The 27,504-nt window shown below is 37.3% G+C and overlaps 1 protein-coding gene across 1 annotated transcript in view; it reads right to left on the bottom strand.

Moving 5' to 3' along the window:
* The window catches only part of TRDN (triadin), a 268,183-nt gene that overhangs the window by 85,875 nt on the left and 154,804 nt on the right, over positions 1 to 27,504 (bottom strand). The window contains 5 exon segments of the mRNA XM_053937519.1: positions 1,147 to 1,200; positions 4,418 to 4,461; positions 7,550 to 7,595; positions 24,971 to 25,033; positions 25,873 to 25,935. Coding sequence (XP_053793494.1) covers positions 1,147 to 1,200; positions 4,418 to 4,461; positions 7,550 to 7,595; positions 24,971 to 25,033; positions 25,873 to 25,935 — 270 coding nt within the window.

Here is a 27,504-nt window from a genome sequence, read left to right as displayed (position 1 = left end):
ACACAGTGACAGCCACACAATTTGTGCTGCAATAGCCCACATCCTCTGTGATTCCAGGCTGTGAGTCCTTCTGTGGTAGAGACAACTGCAGGTGTTCCTGGCTTGCACTGATCCTTCACCAATTCCCACTCACCCCTACTGATGAAAGTTATTACTTCCTTTTTCACTTTTTCAGTGGAGGAGAGCTCTGAAATAGACTACTGAAACAGCCTGAATTAGAGAAAGATAGCCAGAAAACAATCTTAAAGGAAAAAAAAAAGAAAAGCTATCTTAGATCCATTCGGGGGAATCAGCTGGAGGCAAGAAGCAGCAGAGGTAGTGTGGGCTGGCCACTGCTGGGATGCCAGCACCAGGCACAGCTCAATGGCACAGTCTGGTGCAGCACCAGCTATCCTGCTTTAGACTAGAATAATATTATGGTTTTATACTCTCCACATTTTCATATTGGAATTCCTGAGGGTTTTTTTGATAGTTAATATAAAATGTAGTCAAACTACAAATATAATGACTATTCAGGTTGTTATTCATTATATTGGGTTTTCTTTAATTAAGCAGATATGAGATGTAGCATTTTTGAAGATGGCTATGAAGCAGATGAGATCATAAATAAATAAAAATTATTAGATTTTTACAATCCCATCTAACTTCAGATAGGAATTTATGCCATTATTTGTTTAAAAAAAGTTTGCTTGTCTTTTCAGTGCATATTTATGATTATCCAAGAGCTCAATTTTGACAACCTACTATGACATCAGCATGTTGAAATACCAGATCCCCTTCTCAAAGGACTCAAATACAGCTTCACATGGAAACTAGTTTCTGTAAATATTGCTTTTAAAATCAGACTTTACATTCAGATTATTTTTTTTTTTATCTCAAGCCCTGCAGAATGGCTCAATATCTCATAGCTGCCACGGGACGACAAGAAGCAAACATAATGTTAGAAATCAGTGGTAAATACTTTTTTCTTAGCAAATATTTCACATACGAATTATCACAATGATTTAGAGCAAAACAGACCAAAAATCACCCTGACAGCTAACAAAAACCACTGGCTCATGTGCAATCCAGCAGATGGTGCTATGATGTAATAAACTGGCTCAAGAGTACAAGAAATACACTGCATGCAATTTTTTTTTTCCTTACCTGGTGCTGCTGCCTTTTTGATGGCTGGGTTGGCTGCAGGAGCTTTTGCTGGCTCTTAAAAAAAGTAAAAAAAAAAAAAAAGAAACCATTTATTACAAAGCATTATATTTTAAAACCCTACAGAAATCTGAGGAAAGGCTTCCAGTGAGGAAGACTGTAACAATTTTTTTTAACTGAAGAGTTAAACAAAGAGATTACCTAAAGGGAGAAGGGCTGAGTTGTCTTCAATAAATTCAAAGGCAGCAACAGAATTACCAGCTGAAGGGCTAGTAAGCTCTGGTTGTTAGGCATTGAATCCCCTCTTTCAGCTTTTTCTGCTCACTTGTTCAATATCTATTGGCAAAGCAGAGGAAAGAAGGCATGTAGGGGTTTCAGCATGGCCTTGCCCCTCAGGCAGCAGCTGTGTGCTGGGAGCCTCTGCATCTGATCTTGCAGCTAGGAGAGCAGAAGGTCCTGGACCAGCCTCTGGCAGCTGTTGAGGATTCACTCTTGTGAATTCAGTAGTGTTACCTCAGGGGATCCCACAGCTATTCACAGTGTCATCCTTTCCCCTAATCTGAAACTGGCCCTGGTTAGAAGAGGTGAAATTGGTCTGCTTCTGTAAAGTACATCCATTGAATTGGCTATACCAGGAATCTCCCTCCATCCTGAAGAATGGAGGAGCATTAGGAGAACGACTTCATTTTTGATACTGCAATTGAAAGAGCAATTGCTGTATTCTCTTAGCAGAGAAACAAGCCTTCTCCAGCCATTTAACTGTTTTTGGTCTTTTCAAGAAGCATTTGCATTATCCTGTCTTTGTTTGTAGAGCATGTCCTTGCAGAATGAAGGGCCTAATGACTAACGGTGTGTGCATCCCCATGTGGATTTGAGGAATCTTAGCCCCATGTAGAAGAACCTAAGTAACCTACTAGATTTATTCACTGATTATTACTATTTAGTAATTACTTTTATCCTCAGGAACTACCAAAACAACCTGTACTTAAACCACAATAGTTTAACAAAACTGCACCAATGGTCATAAAATATTTTTTTGTATCAACTAGAAGGTTCTTTAAATTAAAATTCACGTTTTCATATCTTGAGAGGAAATAACTAATCATTTTAATCACAAGCTGAATTACAGAATGCCAAAAAATGTTAGTTAATCCTGCACATCTGTCACTGTATTATTATAATGAAAAAGAACATGGCTAAATCAGGAATGTAATTTTGAGTCCTTCCCCTCCAGTCTTTTGAGAAGTTCATAAAAGATGCATCAGATTGTCTTGTGAAACGGAATGAAAACAAAATATAGTTTACATGTGCAATGTGGATTGCATTATTTCCATCCATTTAAAAGCCTGCAGCTGATAATTATATCCTAACTTAGTTATTATCACAGCATTGTAATTATCTGGGGTGCTCACCCCTCCTTCAGGCAAATTTGTAGGAGACCTTGAAGAAGAATTTACTTAGTATCCCTTTTCTGAGTGCCTGTTTTTGCAGAAGAGATCCAACACACATGTTCTACAAGTGTCAAATGGACCTAACATGAAATAGCAGGACTCTTTCATTTATCCCCTTCTGAGCTCTCAGCTAGAGTATGCTTGACATTGAATTTTTAAAAGTTTTTTTCATAACATCTGTGAAAACAAGCTAAGGTTTCTTTGTGTTATACAAAGATTTTGATTTTGATTTTAAATATTTAATTTTGAAAAAAATAAAATTAAGGATATGTTTGACTAAAAATTTCTGTAATTTATATAATTTTTATATAACTTTTTAATAGCATTGAAACAAAAGTGCCCAAAGATTAAACTGCCTTTGCAAGCATACCATTTCCAGTTTGCTATTCACAAATTATTTAAGTGCTAGTGATTCTGCATCTTTACATCAATTACTTTCAGCTGCAAATTCCGATCTGCAAATTTCTCTCTTGTGATGGAGATGGGAAGTTTTGCTATGACAGCTGCTGTGGAATTCTCCCACTAAAGGAATCACAGAATGGTTTGGGTTGGAAGGGAACTTAAAGATTATCTCGTTCCAAACCCCCTGCCAGGCAGGGACACCTTCCATGAGATCAGGTTGCTTAAAGCTCCATCCAGCCTGGTCTTGAACACTTCCATGGAGGGAACATGCACAGTTCTCTGTGTAACCTGTTCCAGCACGTCACCATCGTCACAGTGAAGAATTTCTTCCTAATATCCAATCTAAATCTACTCTCAGTTTAAAGCCATTAGGTCTTGTCCTGTCATTGCACACCCTTGTGAGAAGTCCCTCTCCAGCTCTCCTGTAGCTTCCATTTAGGCACTCGAAGGCTGCTCTGAGGAATTATGTGTGCAAATTAATAGGTCCTTTAAGACCTGCTTGAAAACAGGTTCTTATTTTACTAACAGGACATTACTTGTAGAGTAAGTCTATGAAATGTTTTGTTAGATATTTCTGCAAAATTTGCATAAGAACCCAAAGTATAATTTTTTTTTTCATTGCCAAAAGGAATCTCTTAATAAATGGCTGCAAAACTGAGGATGGCAGGAGACTGTTCTGCTATAGGTCACACAGGGAAATGAGAGTCAGTGCACTCGTTAATTGTGAATTTGAATCAGATTTTGAAGCCCCATATTTTTCCTAATTTTTCTTATATACTGTACTATCAGAACAGAATGATGAGCAGATGAAGTCTTACCAAAGATACTGTCTTACTGTCCTTACTGTGTTGAGGCATTGATTGCAAATTTGCAGAAAAGGAAGATGTAGCTCTTCTCTTTTAAATGATACCAAGCTTTCAGAGCATTTTTTAGCTATTTTTTCAGAGGAGCACAATTCCCATCTCTCTTCAGCCACAGAAGTTTCTCTGTTGGAACCAGAGCTACCTAGACAGGTGGGGCCCTTGTTTTGCATTTGTGAAGATAAATTTGGTGTTCCTCAGCATGTTCAACTCTGAGCCTTCTCAGCCAATTTATGAAAATTGCTGCCACTGAGATCACATTCAGCTGAGACCTCAATTTGACATTTCCTCCCCTATGAAACCTTTGTTTTTGAAGACAGTGGTAGGAAAGAGGGGAAGGCAAAACTGTCAGTCACAAAGAGGAGTGTGCAGTTAGAATTAGGATAAGAATGGATTAAGAAAGTAGGAGGCAGCTGAAATCTAAACATATCATTTTTCAATTATAAATGGTGTAGCTACTTTCTTCTTTGTATTTTCAATAACTTAATAACTATTCTTTTTGGATTACTGAAATGAACTTTTGAAACTGCATGTCATATAAAAGAGATAGTAGTTTCTTACTTTTGAGTTCTTTGGACACAGCAGCTTCTTTTTTATCTGTAAGAGAAAAAAAAACCAAACACATATGCATAAAAACATAGTAAGGATAAAGGTGGACAGAAAACTGTAGTGTGTGCTTTAGAGGTGAAACAGCTTATTTGCTATAAAGTGCATTGGAATGATACAGTGATTCATTCCACTTCTGTTTGTTCCATGGTACAGTGGCACTAATTGTACCCCAAGTGTAAATATGGGAAAGCCTGTGTGACCCTGAACACTCTTGTTCAATTTTGGCACGGTAATCTGTGGGGTTCATCTGTGCGTGGCTGAGTTACCATGGCTTACATGCAGCAGCTGAGCTATGGCTGCTCACCATGTGCATGTGGTCAGGCTGCAGAAACACAAGGGAGGATGTGCTCGTGAGGAAAGGCACTCTCTTCCTGCAGTTGTGGACAATCACACAACTGAGACCTACTTTAGATGATTTTCCACTTAACTTCTATTGAACTTAGAGGGACTCAGCCCTACATATGGTCCATGGAAAAGCAGGCAAAATTCATCCCTGGTTGACTTGAATAAAATTGAAATTACTTAGCTGAATCAATATGCAGCATGGCCAAGCAATCTACCAGAAAGACTTTAACTAGGCTGTTCAGTCTCACTTAAGGTTGGAATTTTGGGCAACCTTTTTGCAGGACTTTTTTTTTTCTGATGGCTGAGAGATTTGGAATTTTTACTGAGGTGATATAAGTGTGCAGAAATACGTAGAGATAGCTTCTCTCTCTGTTATAATTTTTGGTGCTATTCTACCTCAGGGCTTTTAGCTGGGTAAAAAATCACCCATTTTTAGAAACATTCTTGGTGCTTCACATACCTTTTTCACTAGTCTCACCTGCACAACCAAGAAATTACTCATGGGGATCTTGTAAGACAGGAACAAAAGCATGCATAGAACAGCGGTAGAAGGTACTCCCCTGGATGGTTACGTGGAAATTAACATCCTCTCTAATTAACTATAGTGTTTCTGGAATGTAGGCAGGATAATTGTTATGTCCACAACATATATGAATGATAAATGAATTGTGCTCTTAAACACTTATATAAGAAATACTTCAGGGCAGAAACTGTCAAATTAAATTCCTTGCACATCCAAGACTATCCCATTACTGCTAATAATACAAATATGCTTCTTTTTCTGTTGCTTTCTAAATTGCTGTGAAGAAGTTGATATGAGATAAGGTAATGCAAATGACTGCCAAGTAGTCTAATAATCTTGAAAAATTTGGAAGAAAATATATTTCTGCTTGGGTAATATGTTGCTCTGAACTGAAATATTTCTGGGTTAATCCTCTGCTTCCACTAACTCTCTGTGAAAGCATGTTCTGCAGGCATTACTTCAAAGTATGATAATTACCACATTTAGATGAAATTAATCATGAAGCAGCTTCCAGTCATGTTATCTGGCTAAAGAGCCTATTGAAGCCTTCAAGAAGTGCCTATTAGTTGCCAGATATGGAAATTTTGAAAGGTATATATTGCAGTGATATGAATCATTTATCACAATAATCTTCCATTGCTGGAGGTTATAAAAAAATAAATAAATTGACACCATCATTTACAATAACAGACTGGATCTAAATAAAGCCTTCAAGTTCTTTATTTCCTTTTTTCATATAAGTTGCCATTTATTAGGGCAATATACTTTCATATATTTTAAACCCATAATTTATTTTGAATGAATCAATGTGTTTTCCCATCGTCTGAAATATATAACATATAGTAAATATAGTAAATAGCTGGACAATTTTTCCAGTAAGAAAATCTTATAATTTGGGGGGTTTGTGTATTTTTTTTGTTTGTTTTTAAAGTGCAGAAAAATTACCAATACTTGATTCCAACAGCACATATTAATATGAAAGTGTAAATAGTGTTAGGATATTCTTTTCAAGCCAAGGTCTCACATTTGATTTCTTAAGCCATATTTATCCAGCTAGGCTGGAGTGATTTACAGAAAATTGTCCAGAGCAGGTTTTGTAGGACCTTGAACCATGGAAATACCTTTGAAGGTATATAGCATTTACATCTACACAGTTCAATGAAATAAAACACCTAGTTGCAAAGAAATTAACAACTGGTAGATCTTACAGAAGGAAGGAAAGCTGATCAGGACTTCTGAAGCCCCTAAATATGGTTACCTGCCGTAAGGCACAATTAACACATAGCTTATCAACTCAATGGAAAACACCAAAAATGACTTGGCCAATGAGTTATACTGGTGCAATTTGAGACAGTGAGAAATTTGTCTCATTCATTTTTCCTTTGCACAGGTCGAGGGTTTAACTTTTAAGCTATGAGAGTGTGGCTGCGCACGTGGCTTATATACAATCAGGTTTTAATATTCATTATGTATTTTTCTTAAAAACAACAGCAATATGTTCTCTTGCTTCTTGGTGGGTATTTTTTTCATGTTAGTTAAGAAGAAGAATTTCCAAAAAAAAACAATTTCTTCAGAAAATTCTGAAGACACATTTGATATTTAGGTTTTCCTAAAGGGCTCCTGTAAACCACCCAAATACTTTGCAACTCAAATATTTGGGTACCTCTGACAACTCTATCCATTTCCTTTCCTTGAAAAAAACTGCAACGAACTTTAAAAGGCTAAGCTGATAAAATAATTCATCATCGGTGGAACACTGTAAAACACCCTTTTCTTTTTACAGTTATTCTCCAGAGGTATTTGAAGACAATTGTATTCTGGTCTATATTCTCAAAAAGTAAGCATGCTTGTACAAGCTCTCCTCAGGTGAATGAACAGGTTTTTCTTTTATTGACTCTTAGTCTTTAGTGAAAGATTAAAGTATGGTAATACTTAAAAAATTATTTTATTAAAAACCACCAAATATTTAAAAAATATGATCTTTGTTCTTATCTCTACAGGCTAAAACGATCAATTTTGAATTCAAACTAGGAACTAGCATTTGGCAGCGGGCACAGATGTATCTCAGTAGAACAGCAAAGCTGTATTTTATTTTTTTGCCTCTTTTTAGCACGTAGTTCGATCTTTTCCTCTGGACTCGATCAGCATTCGTTTGAAGTAAACTACCAGTACACAGTAACTACAAATGACATCTAAACTACACATGGGGCAAGAAAAAAAATCCCTCTAAGCCTATATAGTGCCTTTCATGGCAGTGAGTCCCTAAGAGGTTGGTAATAAACTATTAGACAAGGATGCCCCAGTGCACTGGTACAGTTTGGTTGTTTGAGTTTAAACAAACTTCCAAAATGGAATATTTCAAACACTGCTATGAAGTGAATTCCAGATCTCAGCTTCACAAAACTTTTACACCTTTTTAACAATGGATTTATAATACAGTGTACATTGTACATTTCAGAACAGGAGATCTGCTCCATGCAACCTATAATTTTGATAACTAAAAGGAAGTTCTGGGAAATAAATGGATCTCAAATTGTACTCTCTTGAAAGGCTTCTCTGTGTCTTTTTTACTAGAAATCTCTCATTTAAACATACCTAGGGGTATTAAAAAGACCTTAAAGTATTATTCAGATAAATGAGTATTTCAGAGACAGTATATTGATAACTCGGATAATGATGCACCATGTTAAAATAGCAGCTAAAACCCTTCTAATTAGAAAAATTCTTGTATATATTGTATCTAACACAACCTTTCTATTTGGAAGCTTACAAAAGAACATGTCGGTAATATCAAATTTGCAAACAGAAACTAATTTCAACATCAGTGGGCAACCACAGTGTCCAAGTTGAATGGTAGCTAATATCCCAATCAAACATGCTGAAACCCAATAGATTCTTCTGCTGTTGGTCTGGACTAAGCACCAAGACCCTGGAGGATTACCAGATGCCTCTGGAAGATATGATTCACTGAATCAAAAACTAAAGAAAAAATTAAAATGTTAAGCAGTTACTGAAGAAGGAATTCTCACCCAAAACCTCAGCTAACACGTTCAACTTTGTATGTGATGATCACATGCTAGAATGTACTTAATCAAATTGCACTGACTGGCTAATAGTCTACACATACCCACAGAAAATAGGTGGTGTAGCAGCATGTAGCTACAGTGACGAGTGTGATCCAGGGACAAGTGTATTCTTGATTATTCTTCTTCTTTATTCCCCCCATGCCCCATCCTATGCCGGGGGGAGCAGAGGGACAGAGTCTCAGGAGCCCGAGCAAAGCCCAAAGGACCTAGAGCCGAGAGGCAGAGAGAGCAGAGAGAGAGGCAGACCCAGGGCTGTGGGTTTTATCAGGTGTCCCATGGGAGGAGTCTTAAAATCAGATTACAGGCTCCTCAGAACGGGAAGGCTCCACAAGGTTGTGTGATGAAAATTCCTCACACAACATGACCATAGTTCTCCAAGCAGAATGTTCCTAATGAGATTCACACAAATCTTTTCTCATTGGTATTCAATTCATCTCGTGATTAAAAGTAAGAGAATAAAAAGAGAAGATGGCAGAAAAATGAACAGGAACTTCAGGAATCAGAAGGAATTGTGTTGAATATAAAAATAATATTTTCCAGTGCTTTGAAGTCAAAACTGTGTTGGTTTTTCAGAAATAAAACCAAAAACTCCTGGCTGTTATTACCAAACAAAGCAAAGTCAATTGAGTGCATGCTTTGGGAGCTTGGTTCTGGCTTTGCAAGTACAATGCAACAGCAGAGTTTTCATGACATTGCATCTTAGAAGTATGACAGCTAAGGTTCCCTTTGGTGCCCTGAGCAAGGGTTCACATGACTGGAAATAAAAATGATAGCAGGTGGCATCTGATGGCTGCGAACTTCCATCATGTGAATGGAAAACATAATTAAAGTCGCCTAGAGACCAGTCTCACTACTGTCTGCTCCCAATCTAGCAGATGTACCAGAATTTAGAAACAATTTATTAAGTGGCACAATTTGTAGCTAATGTGATTTACAGTGGTAAAAGAGGAACACACCCCAGATAGCTGAGCATTTTTCAAAATGAACTGCTGTTGAGTATATAGTAATTAAACAAGAATTGTCAAACTTTCTATTCAAATATATTGTGGTTTAACTTTTTTTTTCATTTACTTGGAGTTCGTAAAACTATTTCCACAATATAGTATTGATTTCAATTAATATTCTAACAATTCTGAGAAGTGTTCATTCCTGAAATGCCTTTAAGAATTTCTTACTAAGATGCTTTTTAATTTATATTATTTTTGGTAGTTTAATTTTTCACTAATTACATGGCATTACTGAAGTAATTTTTACCTTGCCACATCTAAAAGCTTTTCAGAGTATTTTTAAATTTTGATTTCAGTCACTTCTGAAACAGCAGATGCCCACATATAGGGGTGTTATATCAAAGTAATTACATCTTTCTGGTGTAATGTCTCCATTTTACGATAAGGAGTTTAAAAATTTTTAAGAATTCTTCTTCTTAGTAGACTTAAAATCTATGAAGACTCTATCAAAACTGCTTATGCTAATCTAGGATTACATTTTTAATATGACCGAACCCCTAAAATTTGACAACATAAAAGAGCTATTTAGAAATATCAGCATTTCTCCCACATGAAAAGTTCTGTGTTTGGACCTTGATTTTGTTCCCTGTCTTAATCACTGAGCATGATATTGCCATATGCTCTGTGACAACTTCTGGCAAAAACTCTTGCCTTTCCAAAATTACATTTCTTGGTGGGCATGAGAAAGACATCTCATTTCGCCAATGAGGCTGAAGTTGTGCACAAGGGAAAGCAAGGTACAGTGCCACTACTGCTTCAGAGCTGTTCCTGACCCATTACACAACAACAATAAACTCTCTGACCAGAGTTTAGCTATCTTGCTTTGAGAATAATGGAAATGACAGGAAAATTCACTGTCAGAGAACAGTAAGCCTTGAATCCCAGACTACAGGTTTTGCATTTCTATCTTTTGCCTGCAGAGATTTCCACATGCAAAAAAAAAAAGGGAAACTCCAGATAATGCTATTATAACTGGGCAAATAGGCAGATGCAAAGCTTCTCGGTGTTAAAATCAAATTTCCTCAAGCAACATGAGGCTCAACTATAAGACAGAAATTTAAAAATGAACTGATAACCTATGCAGTATGTAAAGATGATTGAATAATGTAGAAAAAGGAAATTTTAGAAAAATAAAATTCCTCTGTTTGTTGTTGATTACAATGGAAAATTGGTGATAGTACTCATAAATGTAGACAGACCATTTTCACTGAAGCAGGAAAAAACATGCAAAACTTTCCATTCATTCTCTGAGAAGGGTATCTTTTCACCTCAGCATTGTCTGTATTTCCTCTCCACTCGGAGTAACAGGCTTTTTGATAGTTTCTAAATTTCTTTGATGTCTCCAAGTCCCTTCTGATCACCAGCCCTTGGAGGTGTTATTTCCTCTGCAGTGTCTCCTCACACCACCATTTGCAAGGCAGCTCTATACTCTGTGCAGCCAATAAGTGCCTGCAAGCCCTGGGCACCAGAGCATCAGAAGCAAATAGTAGCCTAAAGCCCCAGAGCTTTTCAGAAAGTGCTTTGGCAATGCACATAAATGAAATACTAAATGTTATCTCAAACAGATTTCCCAAGATCATTAAAAAGGTTTGCTCAATAGAGCAAAAAATAAAGCAAGTAGAGGAGGGATGTGAGCAGACAAGTGATTCAGTTACAGTAAGAAAAAACCTGCACTTTGGGAATGGCCAATTTCAAGTATAACAGTGGTTCATGGTTGCACTAATTGGTGATTTCTCCTTTCTACTTTGTAATTCCTGGAATTAATTCAGTCTCTTGTACTGTAGAGCAGGTAGAAACTTGTCCATGTTAAATACATACTCACACATGAACGGTATCCTGGTTTGTACCAGAAATCCTGTGGCCAGACAGACTAGGGCACGGATCATCTCCCTCTACTTGATACAGGTGAGGCTGCACCTCGAATCCTCTCTTCAATTTTGGGCCCTTCACTTCTTAAAAATCACTGAGGGACTGGGATGAGTCCAAAGAAGGGCAATGAAGCTGGTGAAGGGTCTCAACCACAAGCCCTGTGAGGACCAGCTGAAGGAGTAGGGGTTGTTTAACCTTGAGAAAAGGAGGCTCTGGGGGGACCTTGTCACTCTCTCTACAATTACATTAAAGAAGGTTGTAGCAAGATGGGGATTGGCTTTTTCTCCCAAGTAATTAGCAGTAGGACAAGAGGAAATGGCTTCACATTGTACCAGAGGATGTTTAGATTGGATATTAGGGAAAATTCCTTTGCAAAAAAGAATGCTCAAGCATTTGAAGAGGCTGCCCAGGGAAATGGTTGAGTCATCATTCCTGGGGATATTTAAAGTGTATGTGTGTTCACTTGGAGACATGGTTTAGTGGTGGATTTCGCAGTGATGGGTTTAAGGTTGGACTCATTAAGCTTAAAGGTCTTTTACAGCCTAAAAGGTGTTCATCAGGCATGGTTTAAAAAAGGAAAACTCAGGAGCATGATATGAGATTGCAGTCATCCACACACAGGAAGCTGTAAGTACAGCTAATTACAGAAACTGCAGCACTTTTGAGAAAATGTAGTGTTTTTTTATGTAGCAAATGTGAGTAATAACATTACTTCCTAAAAACTTAGGAATCAGATATTTCCCTAGAATAACCTGTCATTTGAATTAGTGTATATATTATCAGAGATGAGAATTTTCTTGAGCATTTTTTATCTTTCCTTGAAAGAGCTGGAGGATGCACTCTAAGCTTTTATTAATAAAGCTCAGCAGCAATACTGTTTGAATGATTCAGAAGAGAATTTTGTGTTAGAATGGGCTTTGTTAAGTGCATGTATGCTATGCATCCTTGTGATATCTCTTTCTGTACTCAACACATTTCCATTTCTTTCTGTCTGTTGGATAGATAGATGTACAGATGGCATCTATAGGCATTATCACTAAGAAGAAGATATTTTCTTATCTCTGAACACAGATGCTGTCAACATTCTCACTCTTTGAGAAGGGAAATCTTAAATAAAGAAATCTCCATCCATTCATCTTTATAGGTGACACAATACTCTAATTACACTCTAGTAAGTGAGGCAGAATCTATGAGAAAGCAACTTCATGCAGAACATACTGCAATCAAGCTAAAAATCAATGCTTTTCTAACCACAGTTATGTATGGCTCTTCTGTTAAAGAACATTTTCCTATTCTATTTTCCTAATCATTCAATAACACTTTATCTGACTTAGTCTCTCAGAGTTACATATAGCAAACCACAAAATTGGCTCGGCTTCTTGGAAAACAGGTCAGGAGAACAAGCACAGCCATTGGGAACATTTACTGAAAGGATCATAGCTAAAAGTGAAAGTTAAAGGCTTATATTTTAAGTCAGAAATACTTCTGATCTATGAACCTTTATAAGGGAAAGGCACACAAGAGACTGAAGTATACTTTCAGTTCAGTGACATGAATGTCTTTATCTAATATGTACTCATCAAAACTCAGTAAAATCTTTTAAAGCTTTATTTCAAGGTCAAGGGAAAAATATTTTTTTCTTTTTAAGTGTAAAGCAAAATAAAAGAAAGAAAATCATCCTGATCTCAGACTCTGAAGATTCCTCCTGACTAACAGTGAGTCAAGCCATGAACTTGTCTATTTAGCAACAGAAGAAAATAACACTGCATAGTTATGTCATTTCAAACTGGTAGATGTATCTGTGCATGGACATTTAACATAGAATAATTATCCCAAATATCAGGCCTGCCGACTCAGATACACATCTTATTTTGAGGGCATAGAACAGTTTTCCTTCATTAAAGAGATTTACTTTGTATTGTTTGAGGCATAGGCATATTCTAATCCTGTTATTTCTGGATGTGACTGGAAAAATAAACATTACATTAATCCCCAAACCAGCATAAAAGAGTTGAGGAAATAAATTAGATTCTTTAATTAAAGCTATGCCACCCAGCTGCTTGCACAGCACAGGTAGTTCTTTCTACATACCTGGAAGTCCAAAGGCAAACTGTCTATTTGGTTACCTGTATGGGCTTTAGATTATTTATCACTTTCATGCTTGATTATTTCTAGCATCATATCTCCCCAAAAAGTTCTTTATGTGATTAACAGTACACTGTCAGAAGAGGTTTCCTGTCAGATACTAAATTACTCCTCTGCTTTGCTCAAGGAAGGTTCTCTTGCCAACTCATCAAAAAGTGAGTGGTAGTTCAAACCAAAGCCTCCTCCCTTTTATCTGTATTTATTAAAGGGTTGACATTTCTAACTCTTCGTCAACCAGATCTTACCAAAATCATTCACCATTTGCCGCTCTCACATCTCTCCCTACTTTATGTAGTCCAAGACGGAAAAGAACAAACACAAAACATCAGATCTGGATGGAGAAATACTCTGTGTTGACTTGGAAGCATTCAACTCCTGATACTCAGCAAAAGAGCCACTGAAATGTGCATTGCATTTATTCATCTGCTACTAACATTTCATGGGCAGGGCAGCTGCAGCAGACAGTGAGACCTTTTTCTGTGCTGGAGACCTCTTTGTATGACATATTGGAGGGGTAGGGGGGATGAAAAGTAAATAAAAGTATTGCCAATATGGAAATTACAGGGGAAAATACCGTTGCTATTCCCTGGATGGAACCTGGTCAACATATCCAACCTCCCTCACACAATACAATCTGAGTGGGACCAAACAGAGGGTAAGAGTGGAGTGGAGACTGCAGCCAGATTCTGTCAAAACCCTTGCACAGGAGGGAACTCGGTGGTAGTTTTTAGTGGATTAGTCACATAAGAGCTGAAAACCAAGAGAGATTAAGGAGGAAGACCTGCTGTTAAACTCTGGTATAATAGCTTTCCTTGGACTGATGCATGTCTCAAGATTATCTCAGATACTATACTGAGATACCCACCACCAAGGTACCACCACCCCTCAGTGAGTAAAAGTAAAGATGCATGACTAAACTCACTTGAGCTCTGCCTGAATGTATATAAATAATACAAAAGTAAATTAAGAATCAGCAGAAGTTAGGGAAGACTCCATCATAACTTCTGGGCTCAGTCGTTGGCCTGAACCTTTTGTCTCCCCCACAGGGGCGCATATTGGGTAAGAGCTGTATTCAATGCATGCTGAATGATCATCTCCTTAGTACATTGCTTTGAATACATTTTTGCAGTCAGTCACTATCACTGCCAATCCTTCAAACTAAACCTGTCACAATTTTATTAATAGAGTGCTATTCTGTGAACTGTTAATGTGAGTCCTTAATGGGTGCTAGCAATCACTGGCAGAGGTAATGATGTGGAGATCCAGGATGGGGGGGGGGGGGGGGTGTCTCTCTGTTTGGCTTGTGACCCTGAACAAATCAGTCCAAGCACCCTTTGATCTGGCAAAATGCTCACTGAAGAGTCCCCATAATGGGACACTGACAGGATGCTGAGCACAAGGGTCTCAGTTTTCCTGGGATGCGGACAGACTAATCAAACATTAAGTGTTTAAGAAAGGCTCCCCTTTTCACACGACAATGAGCAAGGCTGGGAAAGGATCAATTTCCACTAAAGCTGATTCCTAGTAAAGTAAGCAGGAGATGAGTCTTCCACCTGAGAGTCACCACATCAATTGCAATGGAGAGTCAATCTTAAGACTGAGTCAGTTCTTATTGTGAGGTGAAGGAGACACAAGGGGAAGGCAGGAAAAAACTTGTTTCTAACTCTTTATCTCTTTACATTTCATCTAATTTCTATCTTTTGAACATTGAAAGAGAAGCATGTCCTGGAAAGGTACAAGCGTTTGGTTTTGTTCTGGTATAGATTAATGTTACCATTCCCAGTTGAAAAACTCTTTCCATAGGTAATAGGGCACAGAAACGCCATGGTGACTTTGCAGCCTCCGTACTTTTTATAAAAGCAGAAGAGGTGTTTAGGAGCTCAGTTCTCACAGAAAATCAATGGGAGTTATAAGTCTGGCCTTCCATGATGTGTTTGTACATCCACCAGGATATATATGCCGCATCTTTAGGCATGCTTTGAAATCATGTTGTCAGTCACTGATGATGATGGAGCATAGAATTCAAAGTCCACTGAGTGCTTTGAAGTTTCAGTGTGGGACATGTTTGAGCTGCCTTTTGTGCTAACAACAAGTCACATGGAGACCATGGGAATTTCCTTTCTGCTGTGTTTGCATATCTATTCTCCCAGATTTTTTTTCCATTCTCCCTCACTGTGAACCTGTTTTTATTCTTCTGTTTTTATCTGTTCGGGGAGATACAATTTGATTTTTACTAAATAGCCATATCTGTCTTGAGGATTTCTGGAAATGTCAATTAGGAAAACAGGCTTTTCTATTTTCCATGGAAGACTAAATACTTAGAGGATGACTACCAGTCATGTGTTCAGCTTAAAAAGGCTTATAAAAGTAATGCAGAAAGGAATTTCTGTTTTTGCAATGAACATGCAAGGCAGTTGTGTCCAGCTGCATTCCTGCATTGACTCTTCATTACATTCTCTTTTAGCTTATTATGTATATCTCTGAGGGTATACCTCTGTAATGCTCAAGGCTAGAACACACCATCAGGCTCTCTAGTCTGATATTTTGTTGTCAGAGACTCCTATATTTCAGCTAGGCACCTGTTCAGCTGATGTGTATTTTTCATTAGGTAAACAATCATCTTCTGCAGACACCAGGGAAAGCAATATCCACTCTGTGCAGTGGGTAGTTTATCACTCTTAGTGTTAAGAACATGTACCTCATTTTCAGTCAGGATTCAGTTAGCTTCAGCTCCCAGTCATTCATTCTTGTTTAACTGTCCCTACTATGTTAGAGGGAGCTATTGTAGCTGGAATCCTTTTTTTTTTCTTTTTCTGCAAAAGTACTTAGTGTCCACAATAACCAAGTCACCTCTTTCTGAAAAGATGAACTGAATACTTTATTCTTCTATTAAAAAAACCCCAAAATTCCATACTTTCTAAATAACTCAAGTGACTTTCTTTTTTTGTTCTTCCTTCAATTTTACATGCAATTTCCAGTCTCTTCAGTGCTTTATATACAGGTGATGTGTGGCCATGGTCAGTGTCCCCTGTTACAAGATTTATAATTTCATGTCTGTATGAAAAAGTATCAACCTCAATTTTGCATTCACCTTATCAGTTATAAAGCTACCTTCCAGATGTAAATGTAAGTGTCAATATAACATGAGACAGTAGGGAACTGGGGCCTGAGGTTAGAAAGACTATATTTGGGTGTCAAAAGAGAACATAACTCTGAGTAATGGGATAAAATTAAGCAAGGGAAAATTTAGGCAGACTGGAATGGAATACTTCTTAACTGCGAGATCTGTGAGATTGTAGAATAATCTTCTGTGGGAATTGATGGAGGCCCAGTTACTTCAGACATTTAGAACTACACTGGTTAAAGCACTTGAAGATATTCTGTAAGGAATTATCCTACATTGCCAGAAGGAAGGATTAGATGACCTAGTAGGTCATTTCCATCTCTTCTTTCTGTGATTTTGTTGTACAAAGCCCCACAAACAGGAAATTGTTATCAAAGTTAAGAGATGACCCTAACCCCTGTTTGTGTAAGAGAAAAAAGAATAAATTGCATCACTTGCTGGTAACTGTGCAGGAATCCTAATCCAGCATTTCTGTGGGTTGGTAGATGCTACCAGTGCTGATGGCTGCATGCATAGTTTGTGAAAGCAGAAGCATCTACTAATGAAAAAATGCCAGGAAACTGCCAGTAAATTTTATGAATAAGATGCTGGAGAAAAGCAGTAGGAAGGAAAAAATCAGAATGGGCCTGACATGCAGAATAGGGTCATGAACAAGTTATTAGTCAGGAATGGATTGGCCTGTAGTAGAGAAAATGAAACCTGAAGCTGCAGTCATCCATCTGGGAAAACTAGGTGCTTTTGTGTATGGGCATTGATTCATACAATGATATTACCAATTGGAATCATAATTAAGATGAAATCAGAGCCAGGGGCTTTGCTAAAGGCTGTATAAACCCACACCAAGCTAAACCTCTGCAAAAATGTATAGATGGATGAGCAGTCTAGCAGAGAAAACTGTTAAAAAAATATTGATAAGAAACAACTTAGAGGAGGATCACACAGTTCTAAGGTCCTTAAGTTCCTCCTTTGTTTTGTGTATGTGCTTTAATGTGGTTTGTTCCTAAACCAGCTTTCAGCTCATAACACACTGTGTTTCCTTAATTATTGCTCTTATACATTCGTCTGCATGAGGAATCACAAAGCAACTCATTGATTATTCTTTCTGTTGCTTAATTTTTACATTTGTCTCTTCTAATCTTTCTAAATTTAGCTGCAAATAAATGCAAACTGTAGGTTCCTGTACTGGGTTCAGCTGGGAGGGAGAAGTTAATTTCCTTCATAGCAGCCTGTATGATGCTGTGGTTTGGATTTGCTAGCAAACTTGAGTTTTGGCTATTGCCAAGCAGTGCTTGCACAGCATCAGAGCTTTTTCTTTTTCCCACTCTGTGCCTACTGGGAGCTGGGAAAAGGTTGGGAGAGGACACAGCTGGAACATCTGAACCAAATTACAGGGAATACCTCTGTATCTGGTGTATTCCCTACCATATAATGCCATGCTCAGCAAAAACAATTGAGAGTAGAGGAAGAATAGGGGACGGGTGTCCTCTGCTTCAACTGGCTGAGTTGATTCATTAATCTCTCTTTGTCTCAACCCAGGAGTTTTCTCACTTTTGCTCTTCCTGTTCTCCTCCCCTTCATGTTGATAAGAGGGGAGTGAATGAGTAGCTGTTTGGGTGTTTAGCAGCTAGCCAGGGTCAACTCAATACAGTGTCTTCATTAAAAATAAAAAGATAAAAAAAGAGTCAGATAGGGTTCTACCACTCAAAACTCCTATCTTCTGCTTGCTGTAGCAGCCATTCTGAAAACACATCTGGTCAATCCAAAATGTATGCACTTTTATGTGCACTCCAGTTCCTAAGTAACTCAGTTTTTTACCTTTTCCTCAGAATTTGTTTAATAAGAAAGAAAATTAGTGAATAAAAATGTTTCATTTTCTGTATGTGACTAATCACTTTCAAAATACCTTTGACTCTCTTGTTCTGATTTCACAATTCCATTTTTTCCTTGTACACAACCTAAATTGTGACAGCCTCCACATCTCATTGGCTGTTGCAGATCTTACATTGTGGCCTCCTCTGAAACACACATCATCCTCCCATCTGCTGACATGTGTCGTGTGACATCTCTCAGACAAGGGAACATGAGACACATCACAGTGTCCAAGCTGGGCTGCTTAACGTTGTCAGACACTCAGCTGGAAATATACTCCTGGCACTGGGCAGGGTAGGGTGAGGAGTTTCAAACTCTGCTCTTGAGAGGGAACAGAGATGTCTTCCTATAAATGTCTTCCTACAGCCTATTTGCTCATCAGGAAAAACCTAGAATCAACATTTGTATCCCCAGTGAAACATTTAATCTATTGCAGTTAGATCTGCCCAAAGCTTTTCAGGATGTGTGGTATGCATCTACTTCTCTAGATCAGTGGGTTAGCCATGCGCCTTTTTTTCCCTAATTATAACTTTTGTCATAAGATATATTTTAATTAAATTTTACTTCTCTGGCATTACTGAAAGTATTTACATTCAAAAATTATTCTTCAAAGAATAGTGTTACATTTAGATGACATTCTAACATATTTCTAGCCATGAAAGCAGAAGGATAAGCAGCATGGGGAGGTAAGTAGTAGGTTCATCATTACTTCAGCAAACTCTTTTTAAATAGCCATATTTGAAAGCAAACAACAAAAAACCACTCAGGCATATGGATTGCAAGAAAAAGATAATTTGCCACCAGGTGTCAGTAGTGGTTCTTTTATTGTAATTGAAGGCTTAATATCAAGACTGAAAAGGTAGAAGCTGAGACAAGATAATCACAAAATTAAATGCATTTTTAAAATTGCTGTTCAAAACAGGAATTTAAAAATGATCAAAGGAATTTCTCTTCCTGCCTGTATAGAGGGCAATAATAAAGAAGATACTATTGGTGTATAAAATTGTCTTTTTCCTCAATTTCCTACTGAACCATTGTGGGTTTGTTTTCAAATTGCAAGGACTGTCCTTTAAAGAAAATGCATCCATGATCAACCCATGCAAAAGTTTGCTGGCGCATGGTCAGTCATGTTTGCTCGTGTCTGGTCACCTCCACTCTGCTCTACCTACTACTAACATTCTTCCTCCAAGAAGACAGACTTAAAGATAGATTTTCTTGCCGTCTCGATCTCACTGGGCAACAGAGTAGCAAGAATAAGCTGGTTATCTCAGTTTTGTGGCAGTCATAAGATACTGTTTTCAATTTTTATGTCCAAGATAAACTTTTAGTTTGCTTCTTTCCTGACTGCAGAGAGACTTCACTTGGTTGTTATAGTGCCATAATTAAAATGTACCTTGGTGTCTGTAATTTTAAGCCCCCAGAGACTTTTCCTATTCAAGAGGCAAAGATTTACTGTGGTACCTAAAGAGAGAAATCACCACTCCCCTCCTCTGCTAACACTGCCTGGTGTGAAACATATGACACAGTATCACGTGTCATAGATATATCCTTACCATATGAATATCTTTATCAATGATCTGGATGAAAGGATCAAGTGCCCCTCAGTCAACTTTTTGGACAATACCAAGTTGGGCAGGAGTGTTGGTCTGCTGGAGGGCAGGAAAGTTCTGGAGAGGGATTTGGGCAGATTGAATTGATGGGCCGAGGCCAATTGTATGAGGTTCAACAAGGCCAAGTGACAGGTCCTGCACCTGGGTCACAACAACCCCATGCAGTGCTACAGGCTGTTGGAAGAGTGGCTGGAAAACTGACTGACAGTAAAGTACATGGGGATGTTGGTTGACAGCCAGCTGAAAGTAAGCCAGCAGTGTGTCCAGCTGGCCAAGAAGGCCGATGGTATCCTGACCTGCATCAACAATAGCGTGGCCAGCAAGACTAGAGAAGAGATTGTCCCTCTATACTTGGTATTGCTGAGGCCATACCTTGAAACCTCTGTTCAGTTTTGGGCCCCTCACTTCAAGAAAGTCATTGAGGTACTGAAGTGTATCCAGAGAAGAGAGACAGAGCTGGTGAAGGGTCTGGACCACAAACCTTATGAGTGGCTGAGGGAGCTTGGGTTGTTTAGCTTGGAGAAGAGGAGGCTTAAGGTAGGACCTTATTCCTCTCTACAACTACCTGAAAGGAGGTTGCAGTGAGGCAGGTGTTCGTCTCTTCTCCCAGATATCAAGCAATAAGACAGGACGGAATGGACTCAAGCTGTTTAGGGGAGGTTTTGATTGGATATTGTGAAAAATTTCTTCACCGAAAGGGTTGTCAAGCCCTGGAGCTGGCCTCCCAGGGAAATGGTTGAGTCACCAGCTCTGAAGGTATTGAAAAGATTTTCAAATGTGTAGGGATACGGTTTAGGGTGACTTGGCAGTGCTATATCAATAGTCGGACTCAACAATCTTAAAGGTCCTTCCCAACCTAAATGATTCTGTGATTGTGTGGTAGATACAAAAAATGGGTATGCAACCACTGCAAGCTAGTTCCTTTATTTATGGAGTGGCTCCAATGCTCATTTGTAGGGACTTGTATGCTCTGTTGAGAGCATGCACACACCAACACAACAAAATGGAAGTCAGATCATGAACTGGGACAAATAGATCTGAACACCAGAACTGCTAAGGGAGGTACCTAAGTGTGGTGGCCTTTAAATATTTGTCACTGAGGTCAGAACCAAGGGATTCTTGAACACTAGTCCTGCTGATAAGGTTTTATGATTTTAGCAAAATCATTTTCTTCCTAGACATCAGTTGCATTGCCTGATGGCTCTGGTTAATCACAAGGGAAATAGTGAAAGTGTACAAAAATTTGGGATCTTTAATCCAGCTAGCACTGGTTTAGCTTTCAGAAGATATGTATAAACAGAAGATAAATATGTGGATAACTGGCCTGGATTTCATGTCTGTACCTGAATTTCCTCATGGAAAGTGGAGAAAAAGACACTAATGATTTTCCTAAAGCAATTATAAGATTTGTTACCAAAAAAAATGCAAATATAACAGGAAGATCATTAATGACAGTTGAAACAGAATTTTAGGTAGGAAATGGTGTGATGATTCACGCTGATTATCCTTATTGCTTGATAAACTCATTTTAGCAATGTGGTTTGTTTTGAGAACCAAAACAAAGTGGGAAAGGAATTTGCAACAAAGACAAAGGCTGATGTGAATATATTTTCTAGGAAAGCTGATTCAAGAAGGAGCAGGGAAGTTCCAGACTCTGTGAAAGGGACCATCAGGAAAAAATCTGCAAGTAAACTATTAGTGCTTGAAAGCACCAGTCTCTGTATATTCATTTTCATGTAGGGTTGGACACCAAAGCTTTAACACAGAGGATCCCTTTTCTCAGTCAGGTTGCAGACTGGAGCCCCCTGGGCTGATGTGTCCCAAGCACAATGACAAACTCTGGGAGAGCCTGCCAAAAGCTTATATCTGTTGAGGTGTAGCAAACACCTTAAAGGGGATTTGGAGATGCAGCTCCTTCTCTATCCAGAGTAGCACTGGATAGATTTTTGTAAAAGGTTTTGAAGTCTGACTCTGCCAGACCCTTGTGTCCAATGATTATGTTTTTTTAAGTTAGACCTCTGAGTTTGTAACAATGGAATTATCTATTTTTCAGGACAATTAACACAATGCTTTTGTATGAGCTGAAGGTCAGAGGATTAATGTGGTTTTATCTACAAAGCACTTTTAAAAGCTAATTAAGAATCATCCAGTTTGCTCTGTACTAAAGACTGAGAACATTTCATATTAGATGACTCTTGATCCTCTGCAGCAGCAGAGAGGAGGGAGAGAGAGAGAGAGAGAGTGAAATGGGAGAGAATTGGAGAAAGAGTGAGCTGGCATGCAAATAAATATATCACAGGGATGCAGTTAATGAATAGCAATAATAAAACCTCCATTCTGGTAGCAGTAGAGATAAAATTGTCTCTTGGACCAAAGGACCAATCTAAAATATTAATCTGAAAATATATTCAGTATTTGCAATTACAAGCATTCCTTGTTAGAGCAAGAGAGATGGAGAGGAATATAGAGAGGTGCTTCTCTCAGAACATTATTTTAGAGATGTTTTTATCACTTAGTGCTTTCAGAGCACTCCTTCCTCTCTCTCTCTCGAGCCTGACAGCTTGTACATGTCACCATTCCTCTATAGGGAATGCCTGGTTAACGGGCCTCCAGCCAGACATGAGTCTTCTGGGAGAAAGCATGCAAGGGTGTGGAGCAGTGGTGGGACTTGGGTGTCAGGAGGACCTCGGAGCAGAAGGAGCTGCCCACTGGTGTGGGGATGAGTGTGGGTGGCAGTGAGAAGGCAGTTTGCCCTGAAAACACCTTGGCTTCATGGATTGCAAAGGTCAGGGGAAGCGAAATGCGACACAAACCAGAGACATTCAGAGGCAATGCAAGAGTTTGAAAATCAGGGTGAGGAGTTTATTTTCAATGCAATGGCCTCTGCCTAGCCTTTTAAAGGGAAAAGGTAAGAAAACTGGAAACTGTTCTTTGCTTTTGGATACTTATGTATTCTGCTGATTCAACTGCTCAGAGGTTGATTTTCTGTGTCTGCCCAAATTATGTAAAGACATCGAGGTGCCTCATTCCAAAACTGGGCTATGCACTACTATTCCGTTGATCAAATATGTCAATTATTTCAGGCTTAAAACATATTAGGGATAACAGTGGGTACTGCCAAAGGTAGAAAGCGCACATACATTCAAAAAACAAGCTGAAAGAGGAATAACAGCAACACGTGTAGCTGGAATACATTATGAATTGCCATCCTCTTAGACAAAGGCTAGTAAACTCCAAAAATGCAGCAACCTACAGAGCTAATAAAAGGGATAGAAATGTGCAGATAACTTGGTTTGTCTAATTTGTGTCTTTCTAGCATTGGTAGGATGACTCACTGGATTTAGCAATTGCTTGTGAAGATGAACATATTAATAACTTTATGCTGCAGCTGTGCCATAAAATGTAATCTTTTACAATTCTGTATTCTCAAGTGAAATACAAGCTTAGAACCAGAATGAAATTATGAAAGATATTTGAATTGTTAGATTATGTTCTTTATAAACCTGTGTTTATACATTAAAATATGCAACTTAACTAGGAAAAGAATATTCTCTTTCATCTCTATCCCTTCTTCAGTGTGTACAGCTCCCTACTATAAAAGTCATATTTAAATATGGGGCTACCAAGATAGTTTTCCCCAGTAATCTGTGCATTTTTGTATTTTCCCAAACATAAATTACTATTTTTCTTCCCATACATAAACACTTGAATAACAAAACTTATGCAGTCCACATATGATTCAGTGGCACAAAAAAAACCCGGTTGCTTATTGAAATTTGCATATGTAAATCACAATATTAGTAAACAATGGGATATAGATCTTTTCAGCTTTTGATAACATTCAGCAGATTTAAATAATTAGAAAAGAGAGAACAAGGCTTGCCTTGACAACATAGCAAATATAGCCCTGAATAGTTACATCCTATTTTGAACCTTTCTCCGTGGCTTTAGGCATTGCACTAATCTACAGAAATGTTAATCTGAATACTTGAGGGCTTGTAGAATGTTATATAGAAAGTGACAGATAAAGCATCAATTGGAATCAGTGTGTCTAGGTATTCAGATGGTGACCAACCACTATACTGAGCATTTTGTTTCTCCTTGATTTTAATGAGACAGTTTTGCAGGCTGTGTCACTTACTTGAGACACTTTTGCATTTCTGCATTAAATATACTTGCAGATTTACTGAAGTAACGGAATAAAAACACAGCATTTTTAGTGTAGACAAGATCCAAATTGCTAATTTCTAATCTTACTGAAATATTTATATTTTTATGCATGAAACAATCAATTAGGTTTAGGATATTCACTAACTTAAACTTTTAAAAAATTCTTTTCTGGGAATGAGTAAAAAGTCAGAAAATAACCATCTATTTTCTCCCACACTTAGTGGTTTTATATGGCAATATTTCCGTTTATTACTTAAAATGTTCTGTATGTATAAAATAATTAATGGAAAAATATATACTCTCCGTTCAGTCTTTGCCATGTAGCTTTTGGAATTAGTTATGCTCTTGATAGATTTAGTGTATGAGGGAAGGCAGTGTTTGTAATTTATTTGTAAATGTATTTATATTTACAAATGTATTATATTTGTAAAAATCCCAAGATAACAGAACAGAAAATTGCATGTATATATGATACATGCATATATACATATATATAATATAATATATAATATAATATAATATAATATAATATAATATAATATAATAATATAATATACAGTATATATCTATATATACACTGTAATACATATCTATCTATCTATCTATCTATCTATCTATCTATCTATCTATCTCTCCACTTGGATTCTTGAATGATAATGAACTACATGCACCCTTATCTCAAATGCTTAAAACTTGAAAGTGATTACACTAAATAGTCAGATATCATTGCAGAGAAAGTCAGAGTTCAATTTCTTACCTGCTTTTTTAATTTCAGGGACAGCTGTCTTCTCATGAGCTTTCTCCTTTTTTCCTGTTTTTTCTAAGATTTAATTAAAGAGAGTGATTTGATGTGGTAGAACTCTGAATCATACACTCAAATATGCAGTCAACCAAGTCCTGGTGGGCACATACTGAAAAAAATATACCTTATTTGGGAATTCAGATATTCCCTTATAGCACTTGCACCCAACTGGCCACAGAGCAATCAGCTGAAAATGAAAATTAATCAGTATGCATCAACTATGGATGATTTGGACCCTTAATAATTCATCAAAAGTTAGGCAAAAATCATCAGTGCATGAATGTAGCAGCTTTTAGCTTAAATTCCAGTAGCAATGAGATCATTAAAAAATAATGAACGACTTAAATATTTCACATGAAGCAACACCTTAGTGGAATTTAGATGTGTTCTGAGAATTATATGATTGGAATATTATTTAGATGGACATCATGACTTTTCAGTTTGGTCACTGTAAGTTTCAATTGTGATTCTGTAAAATAAATAGATCTACCCCACCTTCAGAAACTGATGTACCATGAATTGAGTGCTGAATTCCCTGAGCTTTGTGTATTGTAGTATAACTATGTTCTGTTATATATGGGCTCCATTAAATTGTTTAAAAAGCCCATAGATGGCCACCAAACAGGACATTTCATTTGTCAGAAAATTAGTGTAGGTAATATTGGATGCTGAACACATTGAATACATTAGACACTAGATACAGAAGAAGTGGAAACATGCAGATAGTGACTGAACAACTAAGAGAAGGACAACACAGCCAGAAGTATAGGATTAACCTAACAGAAAACAATGGGAAATGAGGCAGAAGTGTGAGTAAAAGCTGAGTGAGGCCAGTAAGAAATGTTTCCAAACCATACCTTTCATCTTAGTTTCAGTCATAGTCTTCTTTTCATCACTCTTTTTCTTCTCCTCTTTTCTCTCTAAAAATAGAAATTGAAGTTCAGATGGCTATTTTACACAGAAACACAGAAACAACCATCTATGTATTTATGTATGTATGCGTGTATATACGTATGTATAAATGTATTTGGGATGGGGCATCCACTAACTGCAATATGTTCAAGATTTGATAAGCTGGTCATTTATTGCCAGCAGCTCAGAAGTACAGCTTAATACCCAGAGAGTGAATGTGGTGCTAAGGATAAAACTGGAACAAACTTTCACACCAGATTATTACTTAAATATTAATTCAAAGAACTATGCCCATTAACCTGGTGTAACTAAGAGTTTATTGTGGTGACTCAATAGCCATTCACCTGCTCTGCTTCTTTTGTAAGACCTGACTGAATAATAACAAAACTTGTACATGGTACTTGGGAACACGTGTAGAATGCCATGCAGAGCCTGCATATATAATATTCCTATATAAAACTTTTTATTAATTGTATCTTTGAAATAGTCATTACAGGTCTTCTGTTATTCATGGAGAGTTGTTGTTAAAGCACCATCTACAAAACAACATGACATTATTTCAAAAGCATCTGCCTCTATTTTGGCAGTTATTAGGGCAACAGTAGAAATAAGGAGAATCTTTTTTCCTTTTTTAAAACAAGCTTAAACAATTTAGTTACGTATTTCATGAATGTTTTGAATTAGAAAATTGAGAGTTTGGTAAAGGATATAAGAAAGTTATGTTTCTTATTTTTCCTTTGGGAAATGAATTCCCTTTTTGATGGGAAAGAATACAAGAGTGCAAGACTAGCTAATCTAAGTTATTTTTTAATTGTTCATCTATGAAAAGCTAAATTTGTTACTTTCAGTTTGTGCTGCACGGCTTTAGGTATTGATACCCAAATATAGTTAGTGAAACTATAGTTTTCTTTTTGTGATCTTTTACTGTTACAAATGTGGATAAGTAACCAAGATTTATTATCTTCCAAAAGATAGAATCATAAGACTTTAAGCAAGAGTCTTTTATTTAATTGAAAATAGCTAAGGTATAGGAATATTTTAAAATCCAAGAAACAAATATACTCCTGTCCCTTGCACAAAACTAACATGAAGATAAAGGAAAAAAAAACAAAACAAAAACTAACTTACTTTTCACTTCTCTAGGTACCACAATAGACTTTTCTTCTGCATGGGAAAAATATATACAAACAGGGGGAAAAAAATTAAAATTTGTAGAACATTTTACCTAAACTAAAAGATATATGTGTGTTTGATTTTTGAAAAAATGAAAATTTACTGGGTTTATAGAGTACCTGAATTCCAAAGTCTGTCCATGCTGATTTCATTAATAAAGTTATTTTGCCTGTTGTGGAGGTAATGTATTTATCAATATTCAGCGTCTCCTCAAATTATACTTTTGCTGATTTTCTGGCAATTCATTTTTATATTAAGCATAATATAGATGTATTCCACTTCTTTCTTGTTTTAAACAGATTTATTCAATGTGATTCTCTTGTTATTGTCTTCAAAAAATTCTCACATTTATAGAATGTTTCTCTGAGTTTTACATGCTTAATTCTTCCTTCTGAAACTGAGCA

This window comes from Vidua chalybeata, chromosome 3, assembly GCF_026979565.1.
Source record: "Vidua chalybeata isolate OUT-0048 chromosome 3, bVidCha1 merged haplotype, whole genome shotgun sequence".
NCBI classification, from domain to species: Eukaryota; Metazoa; Chordata; class Aves; order Passeriformes; family Viduidae; genus Vidua; species Vidua chalybeata.
Note: the sequence above shows the minus strand (reverse complement) of the source record. Positions and strands in the feature narration are given on the sequence as shown.